Source organism: Anomaloglossus baeobatrachus, chromosome 3, assembly GCF_048569485.1.
Source record: "Anomaloglossus baeobatrachus isolate aAnoBae1 chromosome 3, aAnoBae1.hap1, whole genome shotgun sequence".
Taxonomy (NCBI): Eukaryota; Metazoa; Chordata; class Amphibia; order Anura; family Aromobatidae; genus Anomaloglossus; species Anomaloglossus baeobatrachus.
Genome location: NC_134355.1, coordinates 215,851,111 through 215,877,795, shown reverse-complemented (window position 1 = coordinate 215,877,795; position 26,685 = coordinate 215,851,111). Strand labels below are relative to the sequence as shown.

The window sequence follows — 26,685 nt, the reverse complement described above, 5'->3', positions numbered from 1 at the left end:
CTTAGAAACCAAATTAAAGGTCAGAATAATTCTATTTTCTCCAATTGCCCTTCCGACAGCACCACAGGAGGAATACCAACAAAATCCTCAGGGGGGGAAAATAGCCTGGAGTACTTTTTCGACCGAACGCTAAAGGCCCTGTCACACACAGAGATAAATCTATGAAAGATCTGTGGTTGCGGTGAAATTGTGGAGAATTAGTGCAGTTTTGTGGCTGTGTACAAATGGAACAATATGTCGATGATTTCACTGAAACCACAGATCTGCTAAAGATTTATCTCTGTGCGTGATAGGGCCTTAAGTCTCTAATAGAGTTCAGATCTAATTTATGTTTTGTGAACGTACGGATCGAGGACCAGGTGACTGCTCTGCAGATCTGTTCGATGGAGGAGTTAGCCCTTTCGGCCCAGGATACAGAGACTGATGTGGTTGAGTGGGCCTTTAGATTCTCAGGAGGTAGCAGATTATAGTTTATATATGTGGCGCATATAGTTCTTTTGATCCAATTGGTTATAGAACATTCCTTTAGAATGTAAGCCCGCAAGGGCAGGGCCCTCTTCCCTCTGTACCAGTCTGTCTATTGTAACTTGTATATGTATTCTGTATGTAACCCCCTTCTCATGTACAGTACCATGGAATCAATGGTGCTCTATAAATATATAATAATAATAATAACTTTGGAAGTTTTGTTGCCCTTGTTCTGGCCCAATATCTGAATGAAGATAATTAATTGCTTTCGAAAGGACTTTGTCCATTGAAGGTACTATAGTACTGTTCCGCATACGTTAAGGGAATGAAATTCAGCGGCTTTTGCATTTGATGGGTTCTGGCAAAATAATATGTTGAGACATATGGATGTCCGAGACTACCTTAGGTAGAAATGAAGGGTCTAGGTGAAGAATAATCCAATTAACTAGGACTCTCAGGTATGGTTCCCTGGTGGATAGGGCCTGAAGTTCGCCCACTCTTCTAGCTGTAGTAATTGCCACAAGAAAGGCCATTTTCCATGATGGTGTCTCCAGGCTTATGGAAGCAATGGCTTCGAATGGCGGTAATGTTAGTCCTTTGAGGATGATATTCAGATCCCGGGGGGAACCAAAATGGATTGTCTAGGATGTAGTTTGGTAGCTGCTGCTATCAAGCTTTTGATTCAGCGATGATTCGTAAAATATAGCTCTAAGAATAACGCAAGCGCTGAAATTTGGATTTTAAGGGTATTTCGCTTCAGGCCCTTTTCCAGTCCACTCTCGAGGAAATCCAGAATCTGGGGTATATTAGGGTGAAAGGGGTCTGGAGGGTTGGATTTACACCATGTTGTAAAGACTCTTCAAATCTTCCCATATATGGCGTTGGTAACTGGCTTTCTGCTTCTCTGGAGTGTTTTGATGACACCATCTGAAAGTTTTCTAGATTTTAGAATGATTGCTCCAGTAGCCAGGCAGCTAGAATTAGTTTCAATGTGTTCTTGATGCAGGAGGTTGCTGATCTGTGGTAATATTAGGGGACCTTCCTAGGCTAGGCTTGTTAGAGCACCATACCAGCTTCTTTTGGGCCATAGTGGTGTCACTAAGATGATAGTGACCTTGTCCACTCTGAATTTTTGTAGAGTTCTTCCTAGAACAAGAATCAATAGGAACGCAAAGGAGAGGCTGAAGGACCAGGGATGAGCAAAGGTTTGTTTTTTGTTTTTTTTTAAATTACATATATTTATTAAGTTTAAAAAAATCAACATTGAATGCCCATCTCCTACATCCCCATTATCTCCATTCTAATATATAAAGCTGAGTGTATGTACTGTATGTATGTATGTATGTATGTATGTATGTATGTGTGTGTGTGTGTGTGTATGTCCGCTAAAGGAATCCACACCGTCGCATTTACAATCACGAGTGTGATAGAGATGTCTAGAAGAATGTTATTTGCCACGTCGCTTGCCAGGCATTTATAGTCAATGCCTTCTATTGATTTGAAGATTTCTGGGGTGACAGGAGTCGTACTGAATGCTTGCAAATCCTCATCCTCTGGTGCCAGAGTGGAGGGTGGTAGTTTGTGGGTGGATGCAATGTTATCCCCCCTGAGCGCTGTGCTGTGAAAGATTTTCTTGAGCCTTTGCACTACTTCTAAGCAGGTATCTTTCCATTAAAATGGGAGCATTGCTTTATTAGACAGAGCACAGTCAGAACTTCACCTAGCAAGGTGCCCGTTTTTCCAGGCAGCCTGCTTTATCCTGAGCTTGCACCCCTCACGCACCAGCCCTTTGAGTTTGTATGTCTTACAGACTCAGGTGATTTTTCCTCCTCCAGAGCCATGTGCCGTTAGAAGCTTAACTGCAGCTGTTCACTTCAGGGGCCCCCTCCCGCTCCTGACCCCCTGTTGCTGAGCCGTCAGTCTTGGGAAGCTATGCAGCCAAGTCCTGATGTAGGGGGCTGCGTGCATCACTATTGTCTTGGCGCCATCTTGCCCACTGCTGAGGCCTCTGACTCCCGTTACTCACCGGCACTGCTTCCTTCAAGTGTTTCCACCGGCTCCAGGAGCTGGCACTGCACGCTGGAGCCCCCGGTGAGTTTGCTGGATTATTGGCGGCAGGTGGTAACTCCGCTACATATGTATGGTCGGTGAGGAATGACAGAGCTCAGGGTTGCCGCGTCTTCACATGGCCAGCATCGGAACCTGAAGTCTGAGCAAAGGTGTTTACTGCCAAGCACTTATCTCTGGGGTTCAGAGAAAAGTATTGGTTTACCTTGCATTGTACTGATCTGCCAAAAGGTCCACTTCTGGAAGACCCCATTGTTTAACTGGACCCTGGAAGGTATCGTCATTTCAACTCCACTCGCCTGGATGTACAGTTAGGTCCAGAAATATTTGGACAGTGACACAAGTTTTGTTATTTTAGCTGTTTACAAAAACATGTTCAGAAATACAATTATATATATAATATGGGCTGAAAGTTCACACTCCCAGCTGCAATATGAGAGTTTTCACCTCCAAATCGGAGAAAGGGTTTAGGAATCATAGCTCGGTAATGCATAGCCTCCTCTTTTTCAAGGGACCAAAAGTAATTGGACAAGGGACTCTAAGGGCTGCAATTAACTCTGAAGGCGTCTCCCTCGTTAACCTGTAATCAATGAAGTAGTTAAAAGGTCTGGGGTTGATTACAGGTATGTGGTTTTGCATTTGGAAGCTGTTGCTGTGACCAGACAACATGCGGTCTAAGGAACTCTCAATTGAGGTGAAGCAGAACATCCTGAGGCTGAAAAAAAAGAAAAAATCCATCAGAGAGATAGCAGACATGCTTGGAGTAGCAAAATCAACAGTCAGGTACATTCTGAGAAAAAAGGAATTGACTGGTGAGCTTGGCAACTCAAAAAGGCCTGGGCGTCCACGGATGGCAACAGTGGTGGATGATCGCATACTTTCTTTGGTGAAGAAGAACCCGTTCACAACATCAACTGAAGTCCAGAACACTCTCAGTGAAGTAGGTGTATCTGTCTCTAAGTCAACAGTAAAGAGAAGACTCCATGAAAGTAAATACAAAGGGTTCACATCTAGATGCAAACCATTCATCAATTCCAAAAATAGACAGGCCAGAGTTAAATTTGCTGAAAAACACCTCATGAAGCCAGCTCAGTTCTGGAAAAGTATTCTATGGACAAATGAGACAAAGATCAACCTGTACCAGAATGATGGGAAGAAAAAAGTTTGGAGAAGAAAGGGAACGGCACATGATCCAAGGCACACCACATCCTCTGTAAAACATGGTGGAGGCAACGTGATGGCATGGGCATGCATGGCTTTCAATGGCACTGGGTCACTTGTGTTTATTGATGACATAACAGCAGACAAGAGTAGCCGGATGAATTCTGAAGTGTACCGTGATATACTTTCAGCCCAGATTCAGCCAAATGCCGTAAAGTTGATCGGACGGCGCTTCATAGTACAGATGGACAATGACCCCAAGCATACAGCCAAAGCTACCCAGGAGTTCATGAGTGCAAAAAAGTGGAACATTCTGCAATGGCCAAGTCAATCACCAGATCTTAACCCAATTGAGCATGCATTTCACTTGCTCATATCCAGACTTAAGACGGAAAGACCCACAAACAAGCAAGACCTGAAGGCTGCGGCTGTAAGGGCCTGGCAAAGCATTAAGAAGGAGGAAACCCAGCGTTTGGTGATGTCCATGGGTTCCAGACTTAAGGCAGTGATTGCCTCCAAAGGATTCGCAACAAAATATTGAAAATAAAAATATTTTGTTTGGGTTTGGTTTATTTGTCCAATTACTTTTGACCTCCTAAAATGTGGAGTGTTTGTAAAGAAATGTGTACAATTCCTACAATTTCTATCAGATATTTTTGTTCAAACCTTCAAATTAAACATTACAATCTGCACTTGAATTCTGTTGTAGAGGTTTAATTTCAAATCCAATGTGGTGGCATGCAGAGCCCAACTCGCGAAAATTGTGTCACTGTCCAAATATTTCTGGACCTAACTGTACATCTGTCCTACTCAAAGGTCTCCCTGGACATTGGCTATGCCCTTTAGGTGAAAGGTTGACAAGGAGAGGAGATTTTGTTCTGCCCAATAAAATATTCTGGCTGAGGTCATTTTTAAGGATTCATATCTTGTACCTTCCCGATGACGCAGATGAGCCACTGTCGTCGTGTTGTCAGAGTAGATCCTCACATTTTCCTAGGAGTAGGGAGACTGCTGCTTTTAGAGCCTCTTCAACTGTCTTTAGCTCCCTGAAATTGGATGACCTAAGGCTGGATTGTTGTGCCCAAATTCCTTTGAAGGACATCTGGGCTGCTACTGTTCCCCAACCCCTATTGCTAGCATCTGTTGATACCATGACCAGAGGAATTGATTCCAGTTATACTCCCTTCTCCAGATGTGTTAGTATTAGAGAAATTCTCCTGTTCAGCATTTTTGGTGAACCGTCCCATAAGGAAACCATCCGATGTGCCTTCATGGTTCTTATGTGGGATTGTGCCCATGCTACTGATGGGATGCGCTGTGATGGGGGAGACAAGAAAGGCGCAATAGGGTTTTACCCGGTTTACAAAGTTAAAGAGGATAAAAACAGTGCACTCACCTGGTCGGGTTGTGCCAGTCACAACCCCTTTGTCAGCATGGATGAGCGTTTAAGGTGGTTCTGCAGCGGCCCCGTTATAGAGCAGATTTTTAAATATGAAGGACTGGAGAAAACGGGTTCCTTGCCGCGCTAAAAACCACGAGCATGTATAAATAAAATTATTCTCTTTATTTTAGATCATTCCTACGCGTTTCAGAGGCTCAATCTGCCTCCTTCCTCAGGGAAAAAATAATCACCTATTTTTTCGCGGTTTTTAGCGCGGCAAGGAACCCGTTTTCTCCAGTCCTTCATATTTAAAAAACTGATGGGATGCATGATGTCATTGAACCAAGCACAGGCATTGTTCATCTCAAGAAAGTTGTTCTCAGGTCTCATAAGGCTGCTTTCACACTTCCGTCTTTTTCCATTAGTCACAATCCGTTGCTTAGAGAAACAACTGAATCCTGCTAAATAATTTAAGGATTCAGTTTTTTCCCATAGACTTGTATTAACGACGGATTGCAAATGATGGCCCTGTGGTGCATCCGCTATGCGACTGATCAGTCATGGAATGACTGACCACCAGGCGGAAGCAACGCAGAATGTAACATTTTTTGTAGCGGCGAAAAAACGCAGTGCGCAGGATTCCATCGGTGTCAGTCGTTGGTTATAATTGAAGCCTATGGGTGCCTGAATCCGTCAAATCCATCAAATAACGAATTCCGGCAACAATTCCGTCTTTTAGCAACACCAGCATGCTCAGATGTGTAAATTCCTTTCTTGTTAGAAAATATCTTTCTCTCTCTGTCTGTCGGTCTCTCTCTGTCGGTCTGTTGGTCTCTCCCTCTCACCCCCTATCTCATACTCACCGATCACCGGCGCGGCATGGCACTGCACAGCTGTCACACTGCTCCAGCGGCTTCACCTGCTTTTGAAAATGCCAGCCGCTCATTATTCCATCTCGTCCACCCACCAGCGCCTATGATTGGTTGCAGTGAGACAGCTGTCACTCAGCATTGGTGCTCATCTGACTGCAACCAATCACAGCCGCCAGTGGGCGAGTCTAAATCTTGCAGTAAAATATATAAATAATTAAAAAAAAACGGCATGTGGGCCCCCCCCAATTTTGATACCAGCCAAGGTAAAGCCACTCGGCTGAGGGCTGGTATTCTCAGGATGGGGAGCCCCACGTTATGGGGAGCCCCCCAGCCTACAAATATCAGCGAGCAGCCGCCCCTTAAATGCTGCATCCATTAGATGCGACAGTCCTGGGACTCTACCCGACTTATCCCAACTGCCTTGATGCAGTGGCAATCGGGGTAATAAGGAGTTAACGGTAGCCCACAGTTGCCACTAAATCCTAGTTAAGTGATGGCAGCATCTATGAGACACCCCCCCATCAGTAAACTGTAGTGAAAATAAATAATTTCGGCTCATGGATATCTCCTTTTTAGGTGTGGCAATCGCAATTTGTCACCCAAAAGGGGGAGAAACAAGGTACTCAGATACCTTCCCCGAGAGAGGAGAAATCCATATTCTACATAGGCATGTAAGAGCAGCCACATTGCCCCCCCCTCCCCATTACAGGACTCACCGTGCTGAGGGTTACGTTGGGCTCCACAGAGGCAGAGCAGGAAGACTATTCACCCTCCATAGTAAAGGGTTACTGGTCCTACTTGGAAGTGTCTTCTGGCCGGGTACTTTGGATAAGTGCCGGACCTCCAGCGTGGCATCACCTGGATGCTGACTCCTCCTCCCTGGGGGGCGGGTGTTGTGGGTTGGCCCGGATCAGTGCACATCCAGATAACTGCACGGACTGTGGTGTTCGTTCCAGCAGGGGAACGCACCCTGAAGCTGTGGCAATGCCATCTCCGGTATGCACATAATACAAGGGGCTCTGTGTGTTCCTGCCTGGAACGTACCCGTCAGCGTGTGCGCTCTGGCCTGGAAAGCAACCAGAAGTGACAAACACAGCCACCCCCGGCACGCGCTTATGCACACAGACACTGGCATCAAGAGAGGAGGGGGAGCCGGGAAGTTCAGGGAGGCTGGGAAGGCAGGAAGAGTGGGAAAGTCCTGAGTCACGGAGAGATGGGAGCAGCTAAAGAGGAGGAGGCAGAGCCAGGACCTCAGCTGCCCGATTCAGGTAACTCCAATCACTGGCCACGGAGCACCAAAGGATAAACCCTTCATGCCCCATAGGGATAGGAAATAACACTGGAGATGAGACTCAGGGAGGGGCCTTTTAACCTCTTTGACTCCCCACCCTAATAGGGACAGGAAACACAATCTCATGTGGTGCTGTCGTGGACGGTTTGGATTGGAGATGGTTTTGTACATTTTGTAGGTAAAATGAGAAATTGTTGCTACATTTTTAACTCCTAACTTCCTAACCCAAAAAAAAATAATGTTTCATACACTGTACTGACATGTGATAAATGTTATTTATTAATAATTTATTAACTAATATTATGTGACATAACTCACTGCTTTAAGGACATAAAATTTCAAAGCTTGAAAAATGCAAAACTTTCGCCAAATGTCCGATATTTTTACAAATAAACACAAATGTTGTCCTAAAATTTACCATAATTTGAAATACAATATGTCATGAAAAAAAACAAAACAATCAATAGGATCCGTTGAAGTGTTCCAAAATGATTACCTTAGAGCAGACCTGGCTCAGAGTTGGAGGCGTGGCCTGATCTATGCCTCAGCCTCGCTCTCACAGCTATGTATCCCGCAGTGCAGTGGTAAGCAGTGCAGTGATAAAGTGACTGCCCCATATCCCCGCACTCTGCTGGCCACGCCCCCTCTTGTTGCCAGTCACGCCCCATCCAGATGCTGGCCACACTCTCTGGGTGCCTTCCATGGTATCTATGCTGCTGGCCACGCCCCCTCGGATGCCTTCCTTGTCCCCTCTTGCTGCTCTCTCGATGCTGGCCATGCCTCCTTTGCCTGCCCCTTCTACCCAGGATCCTCACATGTGACCAGCTCATCCCCACAGCGGCCACAAAATCTCTGTTCTGCAACTGAGGTAATGTAAACCAGTAGCAGTAGGGAGAGTGCAGTGTGAGTGCAGGAGGGGAAAGTCCAGCACTTGTGTCTTCTCAGGTCCCCCTTGTGCCTGCAATAGAAGAAGCAGACACACAGGGGACTCCGAGAAAGCAGCCAGAGGAGCCCTCAGGCTCTGCTGCTGCAGTGCTGCCAGCTTGGGCCATAATCATCTTCCAGTGCTGCCAGCCTGTCCACTCAGCACCCCCAGGGCCAGTTTGTATGCTCCATAGGCCACCACTGTCAGTATGTATGCTCCACAAGCCACCCGTGTCAGTATGTATGCTCCACAGGCCACAAGTGTCAGTATCTATGCTCCACAGGCCACAACTGTCAGTATGTATGCTCCACAGGCCACCAGGGCCAGTATATATGCTCCACAGGCCCCAGTATTCTCCCTACTGACCCCAGTAATGTGTATTCCCCCAGTAATGTCTATGCCACTTACGTATGCCCCACACTCACCCCAGTAATGTCAGTGGGAGGCATGGTCGGTGGTTGACCCCCACCTTGCCGTGCACCTCAATTTGGTTTGTTTTTCCACCTGTCCTGTTTTTGGCAATTGGTGGCTGTTCACATTCAGCCATCAAGCCCTGTCCACAGGCTATTTAATTCATGCAGCATTTGCTTGGGCCTGTCCCGCCCACAGCCATGATTCAGTCATGGGTACGGGATTGAAAAGCACCAGGTAAGTGCTGCTATAAACAGTTTTTACTTACTTACTTTTTTTTTTTTTACTTTTGCATATGTGAGGCCGTATGGCACATTTTATAAACAAAATCTTATAATACATGCTATTTTGAGTTTAGCTGGCTTTCTTGTTTTTGTTTTTTTTTGTTGACACCAGTAATGTGTATGCCCCCCACTGACTCCAGTAATGTCTATGTCCCCCACTCACCCCAGTTATGTGTATGCCTCCCACTAACCACAGTAATGTGTATGCCCCCCACTGACCCCAGTTATGTCTATACCACTTACTGACCCCAGTAATGTGTAGGCCCCCCACTGACCCCAGTAATGTGTATACCACTTACTGACCCCAATAATGTGTATGCTCCCCACTGATCCCAGTAATATGTATATCACTTACTGACCCCAGTAATGTGTATGCCCCCCACTGACCCCAGTAATATGTATACCACTTACTGACCCCAGTAATGTGTATGCCCCCCACTGAACCCAGTAATGTGTATGCCCCCCACCGACATGTCTATACCACTTACTGACCCCTGTAATGTGTATGCCTGCACTGACCCCAGTAATGTCTATACCACTTACTCACATCCATATTGTCATTGAATCTTTGTATTGTTTAACTTAATGTTTGTTTATGAAGGGATAGTATATATACTATATACAGTATTGGGTAGAACTGAGTTAATTATATTGGGCCGGCCCTCTAAAACCATCCCAATTTCTCATGCGGCCCCATGAGAAAATTAATTGCCCACCTCTGCCTTGGAGTAACACTGGTCAGAATTGAAAAAATTAGCTTGGTGAGAAAGGTGAAAACCAAGCTCGGATGTGAAGAGGTAATGTGACGGGGTGTACAGCAGAGCAAGGAGAGACAACAGGCCGAGGAACGATCCAACAGGTTTATTCACAAGAACACTGGAACAGCACACGATAAGTCCACGTAAAACAGATTCGGGGGCCCTTCCCGACAATCCTCGGACCGGATTACAAAGCAATCGTCCTTACAGTAGTCCAAAGAGTTCCACACAATCCCACGGGCCGCCACACAGGCCTAGCTCCGTCCGTGTCCACAGCCACCCAGGCTGGAGCTCCTGCTCCCTTCAAGTTTCAGCTCAGCTCTGAAGTTACAAAAAAAGGAAATGCATTGTCTGTGCTCCTTGACCAGCCCACCATGTTCAGGGGGTGGGGGTCACACATCCTATCATCAATGGTTTGGTCCATCACAGGGCTCCGATATGTCTGCCAGCCACAGTAGATGAAGGGATCCCCTGCTGTGCAGAACAATGACTATTCCTTCACTGGCCAATTCAATTACAGATTAGATACACAACTCTGGAAAGAAGAGGACAGGCTATTTACATAATCACATTAGATGCCCAGACTACAATTGTATGAGAGAGACACATTGAGATCAGTAGCTCCCCCAAGGAAATACATGAATTACAACTAATACAACCAGGGAAATATACATATCATGACATAGTATCACAGCATATACAGTGAGAGGGTAAATTACATCTTCACAATCCCTCCCCCTCCCAACTTGTGTACGTACTAGGGACCTCTACAGGTCACTGGTTAAGTACACACAGGCAGAGCGTTACTTACATGTGGCTTCATGCAGCCACGAATTGGCATCGTAGCTCTCCCACATCATTGCCCAGGAGAACAGCTGCAGGCAGACCACCCATCACCCCAACCACACATCGCTTGACCCCAAAACCAAAGTTCAGATCCACAGTGGCTGTGGGAATAGTCCTCCATTGTCCACCAGCCAGTTCAATAACAATCCCAGGTCCTCTATGGATTGCCTCAGGCCGAACCACTCGGGGATCAGCCAGTGTGAGGAAAGCACCTGAGTCACAAAATCCAACAAGTCTCTGTCCATCCAGCACAACCTCCTGCAAGTGCTTACCTCGATGAGCAGAAGTCGTCATAACTGCGGGTCGCACCCCGTAAACTCCTGGTGGTGCAACATGGGGGGCTGAGTCACTAGGCCAGTCCTCACATAACGGTGCCACATCTTCCTCCATGGCACTGGGCTGTAAATAATTAACAATCCGATTGGGTGCAGGATCAGTCCTCATTTGAACAGCTGGGCAGGAGACTTGCCGATGCCCTGGCTGTCCACATTGATAGCATCTGAGCTGGGTCTCCCTCCATCCAAGGCGTCCTCTTGGGTAAGGGGTAGGGGAACTTGGAGGCCGGCTCCCACCTGAAGGTGCTGTAGGGGTTTGAGGATGATTCCTCCATGGCCTGGCTGGGCATGAGGCCTGCAAATGCCCGGGATGCCTACAAACATAACACCTGCGCTCTGTTACTTCCTCTCCCCGGCGTATTCCAGAAAGTGCAGTAGAAGCAACTGGAGGCACATTAACACGGGTATCAACATGTGGTGGCTTAGAGGAACGGGGAACAATGGGGACAGAATAACTGGGGGCATCCGGTGTTGTGGAGCTGTTAGGCGTCTCTCCATCCTCCAACAGAATCCTCCACTGAGGCTTGATGGTGAGAGCCTCATCAGCGAGAGCAGCAGCTTCCTCCACTGTCGCTGGTTTTCTCTCACGCACCCATTCCCGGATCTCAGCGGGGCACTGGGCAAAGAATTGTTCTTTTAGGATGACCTGCAGGAAGGTCTCCCAAGATAAGGCCTCCTCTGCCTCCAGCCAGCGATTACATATTTGTTTGAGTCTATGAGCATATATCTTAAAAGACACTTCCCCATCACAGGCTAAAGCACGGAACTGAGTCCTGTAAGTGTCTGGGGTCACAGCATAATGTTTTAGAATAGTCTGTTTAATCTCCGCATACTCACAGTTCCACCGAGGGTCCATAGCTCTATAGGCTTCAGCAGCTCCCCCCTCTAGGAGCCCAACCAGATGCCGGACGCGCTCCCTTTCTGGGACTTCCATTAATCGACACTGATGCTCAAAGTCCTGGAAGAAGCCCTCAATGTCACCAGCAGCCTCATTAAACTGCTTGAAGTCTTTGCGGGACACTCTGGGAAGTTCCCTCATGATGGGTGCTGGGGTTACAGTCTGTCTGGAACCTCTCGCGGCTTCCACAGCGAGCTGCTTATCCAGCAATGCCATCTCCTCCATCCTGCGCTCCTTCTCTTCAGCTCCACGCATGGCCTCCCTCTTATCTTCTATGGTGGCCTCATCTCCAAGCAGTGCCATCTTTTCCTTGTACCACACAATCCATTGACTTTTTTGGGTATTTACCTCCAGCTCCCGTCTTTCCTCCCTTTGCTGTGAGGATCCTTCCTCCACGTCATTTTGCGAGCAGACTCCTTCTAGCGCCTCAATCAGCTGCTCCTTGGAGAGTTCTTTGAAACGAACTCCTACTTCACGGGCCTTTGATTGCAGGCTCCCCAAAGTCCAGGTCTTGTACTCTGCAGTGCTGGTTCCTGATGTTGAGCCATTGTCCTCCATTCCTTCTGCTCTGATCCCAGCGCTGCCAACCAGTTTGTGACGGGGTGTACAGCAGAGCAAGGAGAGACAACAGGCCGAGGAACGATCCAACAGGTTTATTCACAAGAACACTGGAACAGCACACGATAAGTCCACGTAAAACAGATTCGGGGGCCCTTCCCGACAATCCTCGGACCGGATTACAAAGCAATCGTCCTTACAGTAGTCCAAAGAGTTCCACACAATCCAACGGGCCGCCACACAGGCCTAGCTCCGTCCGTGTCCACAGCCACCCAGGCTGGAGCTCCTGCTCCCTTCAAGTTTCAGCTCAGCTCTGAAGTTACAAAAAAAGGAAATGCATTGTCTGTGCTCCTTGACCAGCCCACCATGTTCAGGGGGTGGGGGTCACACATCCTATCATCAATGGTTTGGTCCATCACAGGGCTCCGATATGTCTGCCAGCCACAGTAGATGAAGGGATCCCCTGCTGTGCAGAACAATGACTATTCCTTCACTGGCCAATTCAATTACAGATTAGATACACAACTCTGGAAAGAAGAGGACAGGCTATTTACATAATCACATTAGATGCCCAGACTACAATTGTATGAGAGAGACACATTGAGATCAGTAAATCCCCCAAGGAAATACATGAATTACAACTAATACAACCAGGGAAATATACATATCATGACATAGTATCACAGCATATACAGTGAGAGGGTAAATTACATCTTCACAGGTAAATAGCAGTACTAAACAAAATAAAAATAGTTACCATATTTTTCGGACCATAAGATGCACTTTTTTCCTCCACATTTGTGAGGAAAGTGTGGGGTGCGTCTTATGGTCTGAAGCTGCGGGGTAGGGAGCTGTGGGGAGTCAGCGCTATGCAGTGGGATCACAGGAGGCAGGGAGGGTCGCTGCTGCAGGAAGCCGGCGGCTGAAGAAACCACGTGTGCCCGCTGCTTAAAGTAAATGAATAATTATTAGCTGCTCCCCGCCCACCTCTTTCTGCAGTCAGCGGGTGTGAGGAGCAGCTAATGAATACTTGTTTAATGTAAACAGCGGTCACACGTGGGAGCTCCAGACGCCAACTTTGTGCAGCGGCTGGGGAGACTGTGTGTCCGCTGTTTAGGAGGCAGGAGCAGGGTGCCGCTGCAGTCATATCTGGCTCGGGGGAAGTGCAGATGCCTGCAGTGTCCGGGCCAGAGCACGGCATACCTTCACAGCACAGCCGCAGTCTCTGTGCTGAGGGCTCAAATTACTTTCACTTTGCTCCTGCCTCTGCACTAGAAATGAAGTCTCCCATAACAGCAGGACCTGCAGTGATGTAATGAAGAGGGGTGGGCCAGAGCAGCACAGAACAGCACAGTGCCCCGCCTCTTCATTACATCACTGCAGGTCCTTGAGATATGGGAGACTTTGTTTGTAATGCCAGGACCAAACTGAAGCATGGTGAGCCTCACATCAGTAAAAGTAAGGCAATAAATAATATAGTATATAAAGGCATTACTGTACACCTGGATGGGGTTGGATCATATATATATTTACACATACACACTATATAACTATACACACACACACACAATATAACTATATACACACACACACTATATAACTATATACACACACACACTATATAACTATATACACACACTATATAACTCAATATATACACACGCACGCGCACGCAGACACACACACCAGATTGGAGGATCACACATATAATGATGGGGAACATACATATTCCATGATGGGGGCCATATATACCTGGAAGGTACCCAGAATGGAGGATATGAGGACAGAATTTGGGGATATTATTACCTCAGTAACACTGTCAGCACTAAAATAACAGTATGTCATGACCACATTCTTTTACTTTAATTTTTTTTTCTATTTTTTCCTCCTCTAAAACAAGAGTGCGTCTTATAGTCCGGTGCGTCTTATAGTTCGAAAAATACGGTAACTAATTTACCAGCAATCAGTAGAAAAAAATTTATAATTATCAATCAATATGGAGCTAATCTCCACAATCATCAACTAAACAGAAACAAAGTTTCAAGGTACTAGTAATAAAAGCTCATATTTTTATTAATCAGAGAAAATACAGTTTAATTATTTCAACAATTACTGTATATAAAAAAAAAAATTGGGGGGGGCGGAGCTGGACATGGCTGAATGAGGAAGCTGCTTCCCTGAGCTCCTCGTTATTAATCACCATAATACTGGCATATCCCTGTAAAATTGACAAATCAGCAACTAAAACGAATAATTCCCGCACTCCAAGACGTCCATCTACCTCCCAGAGCAACATAGGCTCCTATCTCACCCGCTCACGGGAGCCCGGAGCAGCATTGCAGCCAGGGCGGGAACTGCGGCCTGCAGATCCTGGGCCCGAACCTGATCCTGAGCCTGTCACCGTGGAGGATCCAGAGGTCCGGAGGATGGAGGAGGAAGCGGGAAGCACTCGTGACCTGGAGGGTCCCACAGATAAGTTCTTACCAGCGGCGGGACACAGCAGCAGCCCCGCAACAGAACACGTGGAGGAATCAGCGGCACCATGTGAAGATGGCGTCCGCGAGTCGGGGCGGCGTGCCGGCAGATCAGCACTGGATGTCACGGCGTATGCAGCCAAGGCCTCACCTGAGTCCTGCGCCACCGTGACTCTGACAGGACCGGAGATTTCGCCAAGCCCGCCCGCGGTCAGCAGACGTGGAGGTAGTGCGGCTGCAGCCTCCGGGAACGCTGCACACGTACGTCCAGGCCTGGGCGCGGAGTCACCGCTGCAGCATCAAGCACTGGAAGTAAGCGCTCCGGGCCGAGGAGTGAGAGGGAAAACATCTGAAGTCCCACATGCAGGTGCCCAGGATGGGGGGGAGGAGTGGGCTTCTGTTAACCTGGCTGGATTGTCTATATTCCACCCTAAGATAATGGGGCTGCAGGGAGATCCTGGCAGTGAGCGTAGCCCCACTTCCTTAGAAGAATCTCCACTGGCCATGGGGAGAGGTGGGGAGGTAGGGGGACCCCACAAACCCTCTATGAATATGGACATGTCCCGGGAGATTCCACAGAGAGTCATCCCCCGTCCCCTCAGATAGGTGGTCCACAGGATCCTCCTGGGCAGACTGAACTCTCCTCACTTACTCATAGGGTTGATACCCTTGCCGAGCAGCAATCCAATTCTCAGGTTTCTGTTTAATCTATCCAAGAGACAGTAAAGACCCAGTCCAAGCAACTACTTGCCCTTCAACAACATGTATATGACTTGGAGAACAGAAACAGAAGGAACAACCTACGTGTGTGGAGGGATCCCTGAATCAATTGCTGCCCCTGATATTCCTACTGTTCTCCGTTCCATTTTCAATAATCTACTAAAGAGGCCTCCAGGTGCCCCCCTTGAACTCGATGGAGCCCATAGGGCTTTACGCCCCCCGGATCCAGAGGACCCCCACCCAAGAGATGTTGTGTGCAGGGTGCATTTTTTTGTTGCTAAAGAGGCCATCCTACAAGCAGCTAGGAAGAAACAGAATCTATCATACAATGGCACTGCCATTCGCATAATGCCAGATCTCTCAAGGCACACTCTGGCCCAACGTGCTACTCTTAAACCCCTTCTGGATGTCCTAAAGGAGAGGGGCCTACCGTTCCGGTGGGGACTCCCATTTTCACTGTCGGTACAGAAGGACTCGCGATGGTGGGTCCTACACTCCCCAGAGGACTTCCCGACATTCATCGAGAGCCTGGGTCTGCCTGCAATCTCTATCGCAGCCTGGCCAACCACCCTGCTTCAACCTTGGGTCCCCAGGGGAAGAGCCATCTCTTCCAGGCCGGTTCCATCTTCCGGGCCCAACAGGGGGCTGCCACTGAGAGGAGAACGGGGCCGTGGGGCAGGTCGACCTCGGCAGCGGACATAGATAAGCTTGGAGGCTGCGTGCGCCTTTATGACCTATATGACCTATATTACCTACAGTTATTTAAGTTAAATGACCTTTCCCTGTTGCCCTACAATCTACTCATCGCCCGTATTGCATAAGCATTTGATACCTTTGCCGGTGTTTATGGTTATCTTTAATGTTTTCAGTATATCTAGAGCTCTGCTCGGCTATGTCTGACATCTTTTTTCCCCAAATAGGTTGGGATCCTCTGTCCAGCCTCGATGAGGTGAATATGTTCCCTAGGAACGTTTGTTCGGACTTAGACTATTGTGCAGGTATTTATACCTGCTGTTCTTTTTGTTTTTTCCCTGCTACACTCTACCCTTCTCAAGTCTTTTCTTCTCTTTACTTCCGGCGGCCGGGCTGATCGTGTTCGATCCCCTCTCTTATATATCTCTAATGTCTCACTTTCTTATAGATGGCGGACCTAACGATCGCTTCTTTTAATGCCAGGGGCCTCAATGTTCCGGAGAAACGGACACAGATACTCTACCACCTTCATAAACGGAAGGTGAGAATAGTGTGTTTCCAGGAGTCCCACTTCAAACAAGGACATGCCCCCATTCTTAAAAATAAATATTACCAGACATGGGTATCCTCACACAACCCAGACTCCCGTTCTAAGGGTGTGACAATAGCCATCCATAAATCCCTCCCACATCAAATTTTAAAGTGCACGACAGATAGTCTTGGAAGATATATTATCCTCTCACTGAAGGTGGGGGACCAAACATTCACAATAATTAATGCATACGCCCCAAATCAAAAGCAGAACAGCTTTATTGCTCGTTTGGTCGACACCGCGATTCCTTTGATACAAGGTACAGCAATTCTATGCGGTGACCTTAATGTCACCCTAGACCCCACATTGGACAATTCCAGGGGGAAATCCAGCATTGCATACACTATCATTAAACGCATCAAAAAAGCTTTATTGCGCATTCAACTGTTTGACACATGGAGACTGAAACACCCATCGGACAGAGACTATAGCTTCTACTCCCATACACAAGACTCGTATAGTCGTATAGACTACATACTACTACAACATAATGCTCTCCCCTGGATCCAACATACTGGGATGGATAACATACTGTGGTCTGACCACGCGCCGGTCTATTGTACGATTGCACTTCCCTCTCTCTCGGCACCTAAGGGGACGTGGCGGCTGAATGAGTAGTTGCTGCTGGATGAGCTCTATGCTACAGATGTTCAGACCTTTATCACAAGGTTCATAGAGGACCACTCCAGCGGATGACACAGCCCACACTTATAAGTGGGAAGCATTGAAGTGTGTCCTGCGAGGAATTTTTATTAAGCATGGGTCCCGAATTAAAAAAGAAAGAGCCCAAGACATAGTTAAAGCTCTCCATAGGGTTTCTGAACTGGAGCTCGTTCACAAGCGATCCTTATCGGTCGCAAATTTACAAGCTAGGATAGATGTAAAAAAACTGTTAGATTCCTCATATAAGCGCATACTTCAGGTGGGTAGGGGGAGGTTTTATGAGTTTGGGGATAAGCCAGGCAGATTGTTGGCTAATGCGTTGAGAGAAGGGAAAGCCCATACCCTCATTCCCTGCAACAAGAACTCACGTGACAAACTACTTTATGCCACCCCTGACATCTCCAATACCTTTCATGATTTTTATTCCAAGCTATATAATCTGCCTGTCAAGCCCCCTGAGCCGAGTGTTGGCAGCCCCTCAATGCCCTCACCTTTTAAACGTCTTAATAGCTCTATAATTGAAGACTTGGAAAGCCCATTTGCACTGGAGGATTTGTGGCGGTGATTCGCGATACACCTGGTAACAAGAGTCCTGGACCTGACGGGTTCCCCGCCAAATTTTATAAATCCTTTTCAGAACAGTTAGCACTCTTAATGCTTCTCTCTTTCAATTCAATTTCTGACTCGGCCCATTTCCCGCCCCACTCCACCACGGCCCATATCTCTCTGCTCCGTAAGGCAGGAAAAGACCCCACGGCATGTAGCAAATTTAGACCGATCTCACTCCTTAATGTAGATTTAAAAATCTATGCCAAACCTTTGGCAAATAGACTTGGCTCCCTGACCTGATTCATTTAGACCAGGTCGGATTTGTCCCGGGCAGGGATGCAAGGGACAATACAATAAAGACCCTGGATCTAATCCATCACGCACACACTAAAAAACTTTCCCTAATGTTATTATCTCTGGATGCCGAGAAGGCTTTTGACAGAGTCTCCTGGCAGACGCTTTCACAGACACTGGACCACATGGGCCTGGGGCCAGTTTTTTCGTCTAGGATTATGGCCCTATATCATTCCACGACTGCATATCTTAAAATCAATGGCACTCTGTCGAGACCCTTCTCCATCCATAACGGGACCCGGCAAGGGTGTCCCCTGTCACCTCTACTATATATCTTGGTCATGGAACACTTCTTGTTGGCCATTCGGACCAACCCGGATATACAGGGAATTAGGATCGCCAATCGGGAGCATAAATGCGCCGCTTTTGTCGACGATCTCCTTATATACAGTCATGGCCAAAAGTTTTGAGAATGACACCAAAATTATTTTTTCACATGATCTGTTACCCTCTGTTTTTTAATTGTGTTTGTCTGATGTTTACATCACATACAGAAATATAATTGCAATCATATTATGAGTACCAAAAGGTTATATTGACAGTTAGAATGATTTAATGCAGCAAGTGAATATTTGCAGTGTTGACCCTTCTTCTTCAAGACCTCTGCAATTCTCCCTGGCATGCTCTCAATCAACTTCTGGACCAAATCCTGACTGATACCTGTCCATTCTTGCATAAGGAATGCTTGCATTTTGCCAGAATTTGCTGGTTTTTGTTTTTCCACCCGTCTCTTGATGATTGCCCACAAGTTCCCAATGGGATTAAGATCTGGGGAGTTTCCAGGCCATGGACCCAAAATCTCTATGTTTTGTTCCATGAGCCATTTAGTGATCACCTTTGCTTTATGGCAAGGTGCTCCATCATGCTGGAAAAGGCATTGTTGGGCGCCAAACAGCTCTTGGACAGTTGGGAGAAGTTGCTCTTGGAGGACATTCTGGTACCATTCTTTATTCATGGATGTGTTTTTAGGCAAGACTGTGAGTGAGCCGATTCCCTTGGCTGAGAAGCAACCCCACACATGAATCGTTTCAGGATGCTTAATAGTTGGTATCAGACAAGACTGGTGGTAGCGCTCACCTCTTCTTCTCCTAATAAGCTGTTTTCCAGATGTCCCAAACAATCGAAAAGGGGATTTATCTGAGAAAATGACTTTACCCCAGTCCTCAGCAGTCCACTCCCTATACCTTTTGCAGAATATCAGTCGGTCCCTGATGTTTTTTCTGGAGAGAAGTGGCTTCTTTGCTGCCCTCCTTGAAACCAGGGTTTGCTCAAAGAATCTCCACCTCACAGTGTGTGCAGAAGCAATCACACCAGCCTGCTGCCATTGCTGAGCTAGCTCGGCACTGCTGGTAGTCCGATCCCGCAGCTGAAACAGTTTTAAGATACGGTCCTGGTGTTTGCTGGTCCTTCTTGGGCGCCCTGGAGCCTTTTTGGCAACAATGGAAGCTCTCTTGATGATGCGATAGATTGTTGACTGAGGTGCAATCTTTGTAGCTGCAATACTCTTCCCTGTTAGGCCATTTTTGTGCAGAGCAATGATGGCTGCACGTGTTTCTTTAGAGATAACCATGGTTAACTGAAGAGAAACAATGATACCAAGCACCAGCCTCCTTTTAAAGTGTCCAGTGGTGTCATTCTTACTTAATCATGACTGATTGATCGCCAGCCCTGTCCTCATCAACACCCACACCTGTGTTAATGGAACAATCACTAAAACAATGTTAGCTGCTCCTTTTAAGGCAGGAATGCAATGCTGTTGAAATGTGTTTTGGGGGTTGAAGTTCATTTTCTTAGCCAATATTGACTTTGCAAGTAATTGCTGTTAAGCTGAACAATCTTTATGACATTCTGGAGTATATGCAAATTGCCATTAGAAAAACTTAAGCAGTAGACTTTGTAAAAATTAATATTTGTAGCATTCTCAAAACTTTTGGCCATGACTGTACCTCTGTAACCCCCTCACATCTCTTCCGTCCCTAATGGTGGAACTAAACCGTTTTAGCAAGTGCTCCAATTTTAAAATTAATTTTGATAAATCAGAGGCCCTGAATATAACCCTGCCCCAAACGACGGTAAATGCTATAAAACCAAACTTCCCCTTTAGATGGCCACCCCATGGCAGCATTGGATACTTGGGCATCAACATTCCATCTGATCTGTCCAGACTCTTTCAATTAAATTATCAAAGTTTCCTGTCAAGACTTGAGGGAGACTTAACCTCATGGCAAAAAGGCACTCTTTCATGGTTTGGCAGGATTAGCGCCCTCAGGATGACAGCCTTGCCAAGATTGCTGTACTTGATACAGACGGTCCCGGTCTACGTCCCGGCAGCCTACTGGGCCAAGATGCAGCGCCTTTTTAATCAGTTTGTTTGGTCAAAGAAGCTCGCTTGCCTCAGAAGCAGCGTCTCAACTAGGACCAAGAACGCAGGAGGAGTGGGGTTACCCGATTGCAGGCGGTATTACATGGCGGTCGCACATGCCAGAGTCCTGGACCTTTTACATAGCTCTAGGTCTAAGCTCTGGGTTTGTCTAGCACAGGAAATATGCCCCTTATCAGTGCCGACCCTGCCGTGGACCTGGCCACTCCTTACCAAACATAAGATTGAAATGTCCTACAGCACTAAACAAACATTGAAAACTGTACACTCTACATCATCACACAATCGCCTGATTCAGTCCAGAAGACCCCTTATGCCATTAACCGATAACCCATAATTTTTAGCGGGGGCATCATCCACCAACTTTCTGGGAAGTACGAAACAGAGCCCCTTGAGATTGAACCAAGTGGCCCCGAGGGGATCCCTCCTACCACTCCTGGAGATTGTGGAAAATCGTAATTTCAAATTGCGGTTCCATTTTGAATATGCCCAACTCAAACATTTCATAATCTCACAGGACACTGTCGTGGCTCACCCCACTCCCAAAACACCTTTTGAAAACCTTTGTACCGGATCCTCCGATACACGTCACGCAATATTAAAAATATACAAGATCATAACTAGCACGGCAGAGGTATCTCTTCCTCGCTTTTGCGCAACATGGGAGGTAGAGCTAAATCAGTCGTTCCCTGGAAATCTGTGGGAACGCTGTTTCAGTCTGACCCACAGGTCCGTGGTTGCCACCAGGATGCAAGAAACCAGCTACAAAATAATTTCCAGGTGGTACAGGGTCCCAACGTTGCTCCATGTATGGTGTCCCGAAGTACCTGAAACCTGTTGGCGTTGTGGAGCACATGGGGGCACCATGTCCCACATCTGGTGGTACTGCCCGAGCTTGGCGGTCTTTTGGAATAAAGTTTTGACAGCCATTCAGGAGGTCACCAGTATCACAGTTCCTAGCCGCCCAGAGGCAGTCCTATTGTACATCTTTAATGTATCGGAAAAGGCTTATAAAAAATCCCTCTTAGGTCACCTCCTTCAGGCAGCCAAAACAGTGCTTCCACGGCGTTGGAAAGATCCTGCCCCCCCTACGCTAGACGAGTGGGTAATGGAGGTGAACATGATCCACCGCATGGAAATGGTGATGGCCCAGTCGCGCGGACAGACGGTAGAGACAGCCACTAAATGGTTTCAATGGGAATCATTCCTTTCGGGCAAAAAATTTCTTGAACTAATTTAATCTCCAGAAAGTTAGGCCCTTTGGCAGTGTCTCCTTCAGACAACATACATCACCCTTACGACAAGTTTTGGTACAACGGACAATGTATTAGACCCGGCCGACATGTTCTACTCTTTATCTTCCCTCCTCTTTTTCTGACTCATCCTTTCTTTTCTATACATCGTGACTGCCTCTTTTCTTAAACTCTTGTTTTTCTTTTATTGTTTTCTGAGGTTTAAATTGACTACCCATGCATTATACCAATCATCTATTTTCTGTTATGAAGTCTGCGAATGTGTTGTGTCACATAGACTTTTGATTCGCATCATCTGTTACAGCATGGATAGATGTTCTTTTAATGTATTCTGCTAAAATTCAATAAAACTTTCAATTGGAAAAAAAAAAAAAAAATTGTAAGCAAGGGTTGCTCCTCAAACAGGTCTGTAACTAAATATACCGGCACAAATTGTAAGTATTCATATAAACAATAATCACCAATCATTATCAATGGTCAAACACCATAATATATGTATAGATCAAATCATAATTCATATAACCCGAGAAACACTGCCACACAGTGGTAAAAGATTACAATGTCTCAACTAATATACAATAAAGAAGAACCAACAATAAATTAGTATAGGTGAAATAACAAAAAACTTAAAAAAAATGCTCTAGGTATTAGCCATACCACCACCTGCAAATACACTTTTCATGGCAAAATGTTAACACTTCAATAGTATTACCGTTCTTGAGACAATCCCACCAAACTTCTTCCATCCACACTAAGCAGTTGATCTCCTGCTGCAAGACGCCCATCCTAGAATTTAAGAACAAAAAAAGAATCAAGACAAACATTTGTCCAAAAATTCATAGCCTGATTTCCATTCTACACTTGCATGGCGCAATTAGTAAAGCTACATATCAGACAATCTGATCTTTACAAACACATACTGCAGGTTTCTCTCTACTAAGTGTTGCAAATATTAGTCTATTGCATTAGACAGTTGATACATACACACATAAATCACAAAAGTGAATACAACCCCTCCCAATTTTGTAAATATTTTATTATCTCTCTTTATGGGATAACACTAAAGTTATGACACTTTAACCCCTTTAGCCCCGGGGCACTTTCCGTTTTTGTTTTTTGCTCCCCTGCTTCCGAGAGCCGTAATATTTTTATTTTTCCGTCAACCTTGCCATATGAGGGTTTGTTTTTTTGCGGGACAAGTTGTACTTTTAAATTAAACCATAAGTTTTACCATATGGTGTACTGGAAAAAACAGCAAACAATTCCAAGTGTGGAAAAACTGCAAAAAAAGTGTGATGGCACAATAGTTTTTGGGATGTTTTATTCACTGTGTTCACTATATGGTAAAACTGATGTGTGGGTATGATGCCTGAGGTCGGTGCGAGTTTGTAGATACCAAACATGTATAAAATTCACAAGCTTGTCCAATAAAAGTGGCGTACGTTTTGCGCCATTTTCCGAAAACCGTAGAGTTCTCATTTTTTGGAATCTATGGCTCAGTGGTGGCTTATTTTTTGCGTCTCGAGCTGTCGTTTCTAATGGTACCATTTATGCGCAGATACTACATTTTGATCGCCTGTTATTGCATTTTGCGTAAAACTTGTGGCGACCAAAAAACGTAATTTTGGCGTTTGGAATTTTTTTTGCCACTACGCCGTTTACCAATCAGATTAATTGATTTCATATTTTGATAAATCGGGCATTTCTGAACGCTGCGATACCAAATATGTGTATATTTATTTATTTTTTAACCCTTTAATTTTCAATGGCGGGGAAGGGGGGTGATTTGAACTTTTAGGGTTTTTTTATTTTTTAAAACTTTTTTTTTACTTTTTTTTTATTTTACTAGTCCCCCTAGGGGGCTATAGCGATCAGCAATCCGATCGCTCTTATCTATCTGCTGATCATAGCTATACAGCTATAAACTGCAGATACAGTCACTTCCCGTTTCTCTCTGCTCCCGGCCGAGGGAAAACGAAAGTGAAACATTATAGCTGCAGGCGTCATCACATGACCCTGTGCTACGATGGCAACCACCAAAACTCACGTGACTTCCGGTGGGGGCGGCGGCAAGTGAAAATCTTCACCGCGCGTATATACATCTTGCTGCCAGACTTTGGCAGCGAGATGTAAGGGGTTAATGTTACGGGTGGAATGCGATTCCACTCGTAACATGCAGGCACACATGTCAGCTGTTCAAAACAGCTATGTGTGCCGATCAACGCCGCCTGCCCGCGGCAGGGGGCGGGGCTTAACGGGACACGCTCCATGACGGATATATCCGTCCATGGTCGTGAAGGGGTTAATACAATGTGAAGTACTCAGTGTACAGCATGTATAACAGTGTAAATTTGATGCCCTCTAAATAACACACAGCCATTAATATCTAAACCACTAGCAACAAACTTGAGTACACTACTGAGTGAAAATGGCCAAGTTGTGCCCTATTAGTCATTTTCCCTTCCCAGTGTCATGTGATTGATTACGGTTACAAGGTTTCAGGTGTTAAAAGGGTAGCAGAGGTGTTAAATTTGGTGTTATCACTCACACACTCTCATATTGGTCACTGGAAGTTCTACATGGCGCCTCATGGCATAGAATTCTATGAGGATTAGAGTTGAGCGAGTACCTAACTATTCATACTCGCTATACTCATAACAAGTACTGTCTACTACTCTCATATTCATTCCGAATAGCAGGTGCAATGCAAGCCAATGGGGAATACTCGCAAAGTAACGAGTAACCCGAATTCTGCACTATTCGGTACTCGTATGAATAGTACGGCATTCGAGTTACTTGTTACTTTGCGAATTTTTCCCCATTGACTTGCATTACACATGCTATTCGGAATAAATACGCGTGTAGTATACAGTACTCGTTATGAGTATAGCGAGTATGAATAGTTATGTACTCGCTGAACTCTACTGAGGACCTGAAATTAAGAATTGTTGCTCTACTTTAAGATGGCTTAGGCTACAAAAAAGATTGCCAACACCCTGAAATAAAGCTGCAGCACAGTGATCAAGACCCTACACTAGACAGGTTCCACTCAGAACAGACCTCACCATGGTCGACAAAAGGGGTTGAGTGAACGTGCTCAGTGTCATATACAGAGGTTGTCTTTTCAAAATAGACGTATGAGTGCTGTCAGCATTGCTGCAGAAGTTAAAGGGAGATCAGCCGGTCAGTGCTCAGACCAAACGCTACACAAAATTAACCTGCATGGGTTTTGTCCAAGAATGAAGCCTTTTTTAAAAATAATGTACGAGAAAGCTCTGTTTGATGAAGACATGCAGACTACAGGCCACTTTACACAGAGATAAATCTGTGGCAGATCTGTGGTTGCAGTGAAATTGTGGACAATCAGTGCGAGGTTTGTGGCTGTGTACATATGGAACAATATGTCCATGATTTCACTACCACAGATCTGCCAAAGATTTATTTCTGTGTGTAAAGTGGCCTTTAGGATGGGGATTACTTGCACCATTTCATGTGGTCTGATGAGACCAAAATAAACATGTCAAGCATGTGTGGCAGCAACCAGGTGACAAGTACAAAGACAAGTGTGTCTTGCTTACAGTCAAGCATATTGTCATGGTTTAGGGTTGTGTGAGTGCTGCCGGCTGTGGGGCGCTACAGTTCATTGAGGGAACCATGATCGCCAACATGTACATTCACATACTGAAGTAATGCATGATTCTCTCCCTTCGGAAACTGGGTGACAGGGCAGTATTCCAACATAATAACGACCCTAAATACACCTCCAAGACAACAAATGCCTTGCTAAATAAACGTAAGGCAAAGGTGCTGGATTGGCCAAGCATCTCTTTGGACCTAAACCCTATCAAGCCTCTGTGAGGCATCCTCAAATGTAAGGTAGAGGAGTGTAAGGTCTCTAACATCCACTGCAGATCTTAGAGTTTAGCTCATGAAAAGTGAAAGCAAAAACAAGTGTTGTGTTTCTATTCTTGTTCAGTGCATATTTTTATATATATATATATATATATATATATATTCGTACAGACCAAAAGTTTGGACACACCTTCTCATCTCTAGAACAACTATTAGGGTGGAAACACATCCATGCGAGTAAAATCGGTCCGACTGGGCTGAAAAAAACTCGGCTGATTTTAGTTCACGTTAGGTGCGAGTGCAACGCAAGTGCGATGCTATTTCTGAATAAATTAATGATTTTACTAGCGTGTGTAATGCGTGTGTAATGCGTATTTTTTACTATGTCATCTGCCATGCAGCGCTGCTACATGGCCGCTGACAGCAGACACAGACAGCCATGTAGCAGAGCTGAATGGCAGATGACAGCAGACAGACAGAGTCGCACAATCAGAATGAACTCGGGTGAACTTAACCCGACTTCATTGTCATGCTGCGGCTCTGTCTGTGCCGCGTCCTGATTAGCGGTCACCAGTGAAGGGCTCACCGGTGACCACTAATCCCCCCGAGTGACTGAAGTTAGCAGCCCTCTCTCATACTCACCGATCTCCGGCGCGGCGCGGCACGGCTTTCTCACTGCTGCGGCGGCTTTTACTATTTTGAAAAAGCCGGCCGCTCATTAAACAATCTCGTATTCCCTGCTTTCCCCGCCCACAGGCGCCTATGATTGGTTGCAGTGAGACACGCCCCCACGCTGAGTGACAGGTGTCTCACTGCACCCAATCACAGCAGCCGGTGGGCGGGTCTATACTGTGCAGTGAAATAAATAATTAAAAAAAATGGCGTGCGGTCCCCCCCAAT

The 26,685-nt window shown here is 46.0% G+C and overlaps 1 protein-coding gene across 7 annotated transcripts in view; it reads right to left on the bottom strand.

The window, feature by feature from the left end:
- AFDN (afadin, adherens junction formation factor) overlaps positions 1 to 26,685 on the bottom strand; it is a 1,370,646-nt gene that overhangs the window by 330,042 nt on the left and 1,013,919 nt on the right. For all 7 annotated transcript variants that reach the window (XM_075339717.1, XM_075339721.1, XM_075339720.1 and 4 more), the window contains exon 24: positions 22,646 to 22,719. In XM_075339717.1, the coding sequence (XP_075195832.1) occupies positions 22,646 to 22,719 (74 nt within the window). The remainder of the gene's footprint in view (positions 1 to 22,645; positions 22,720 to 26,685) is intronic.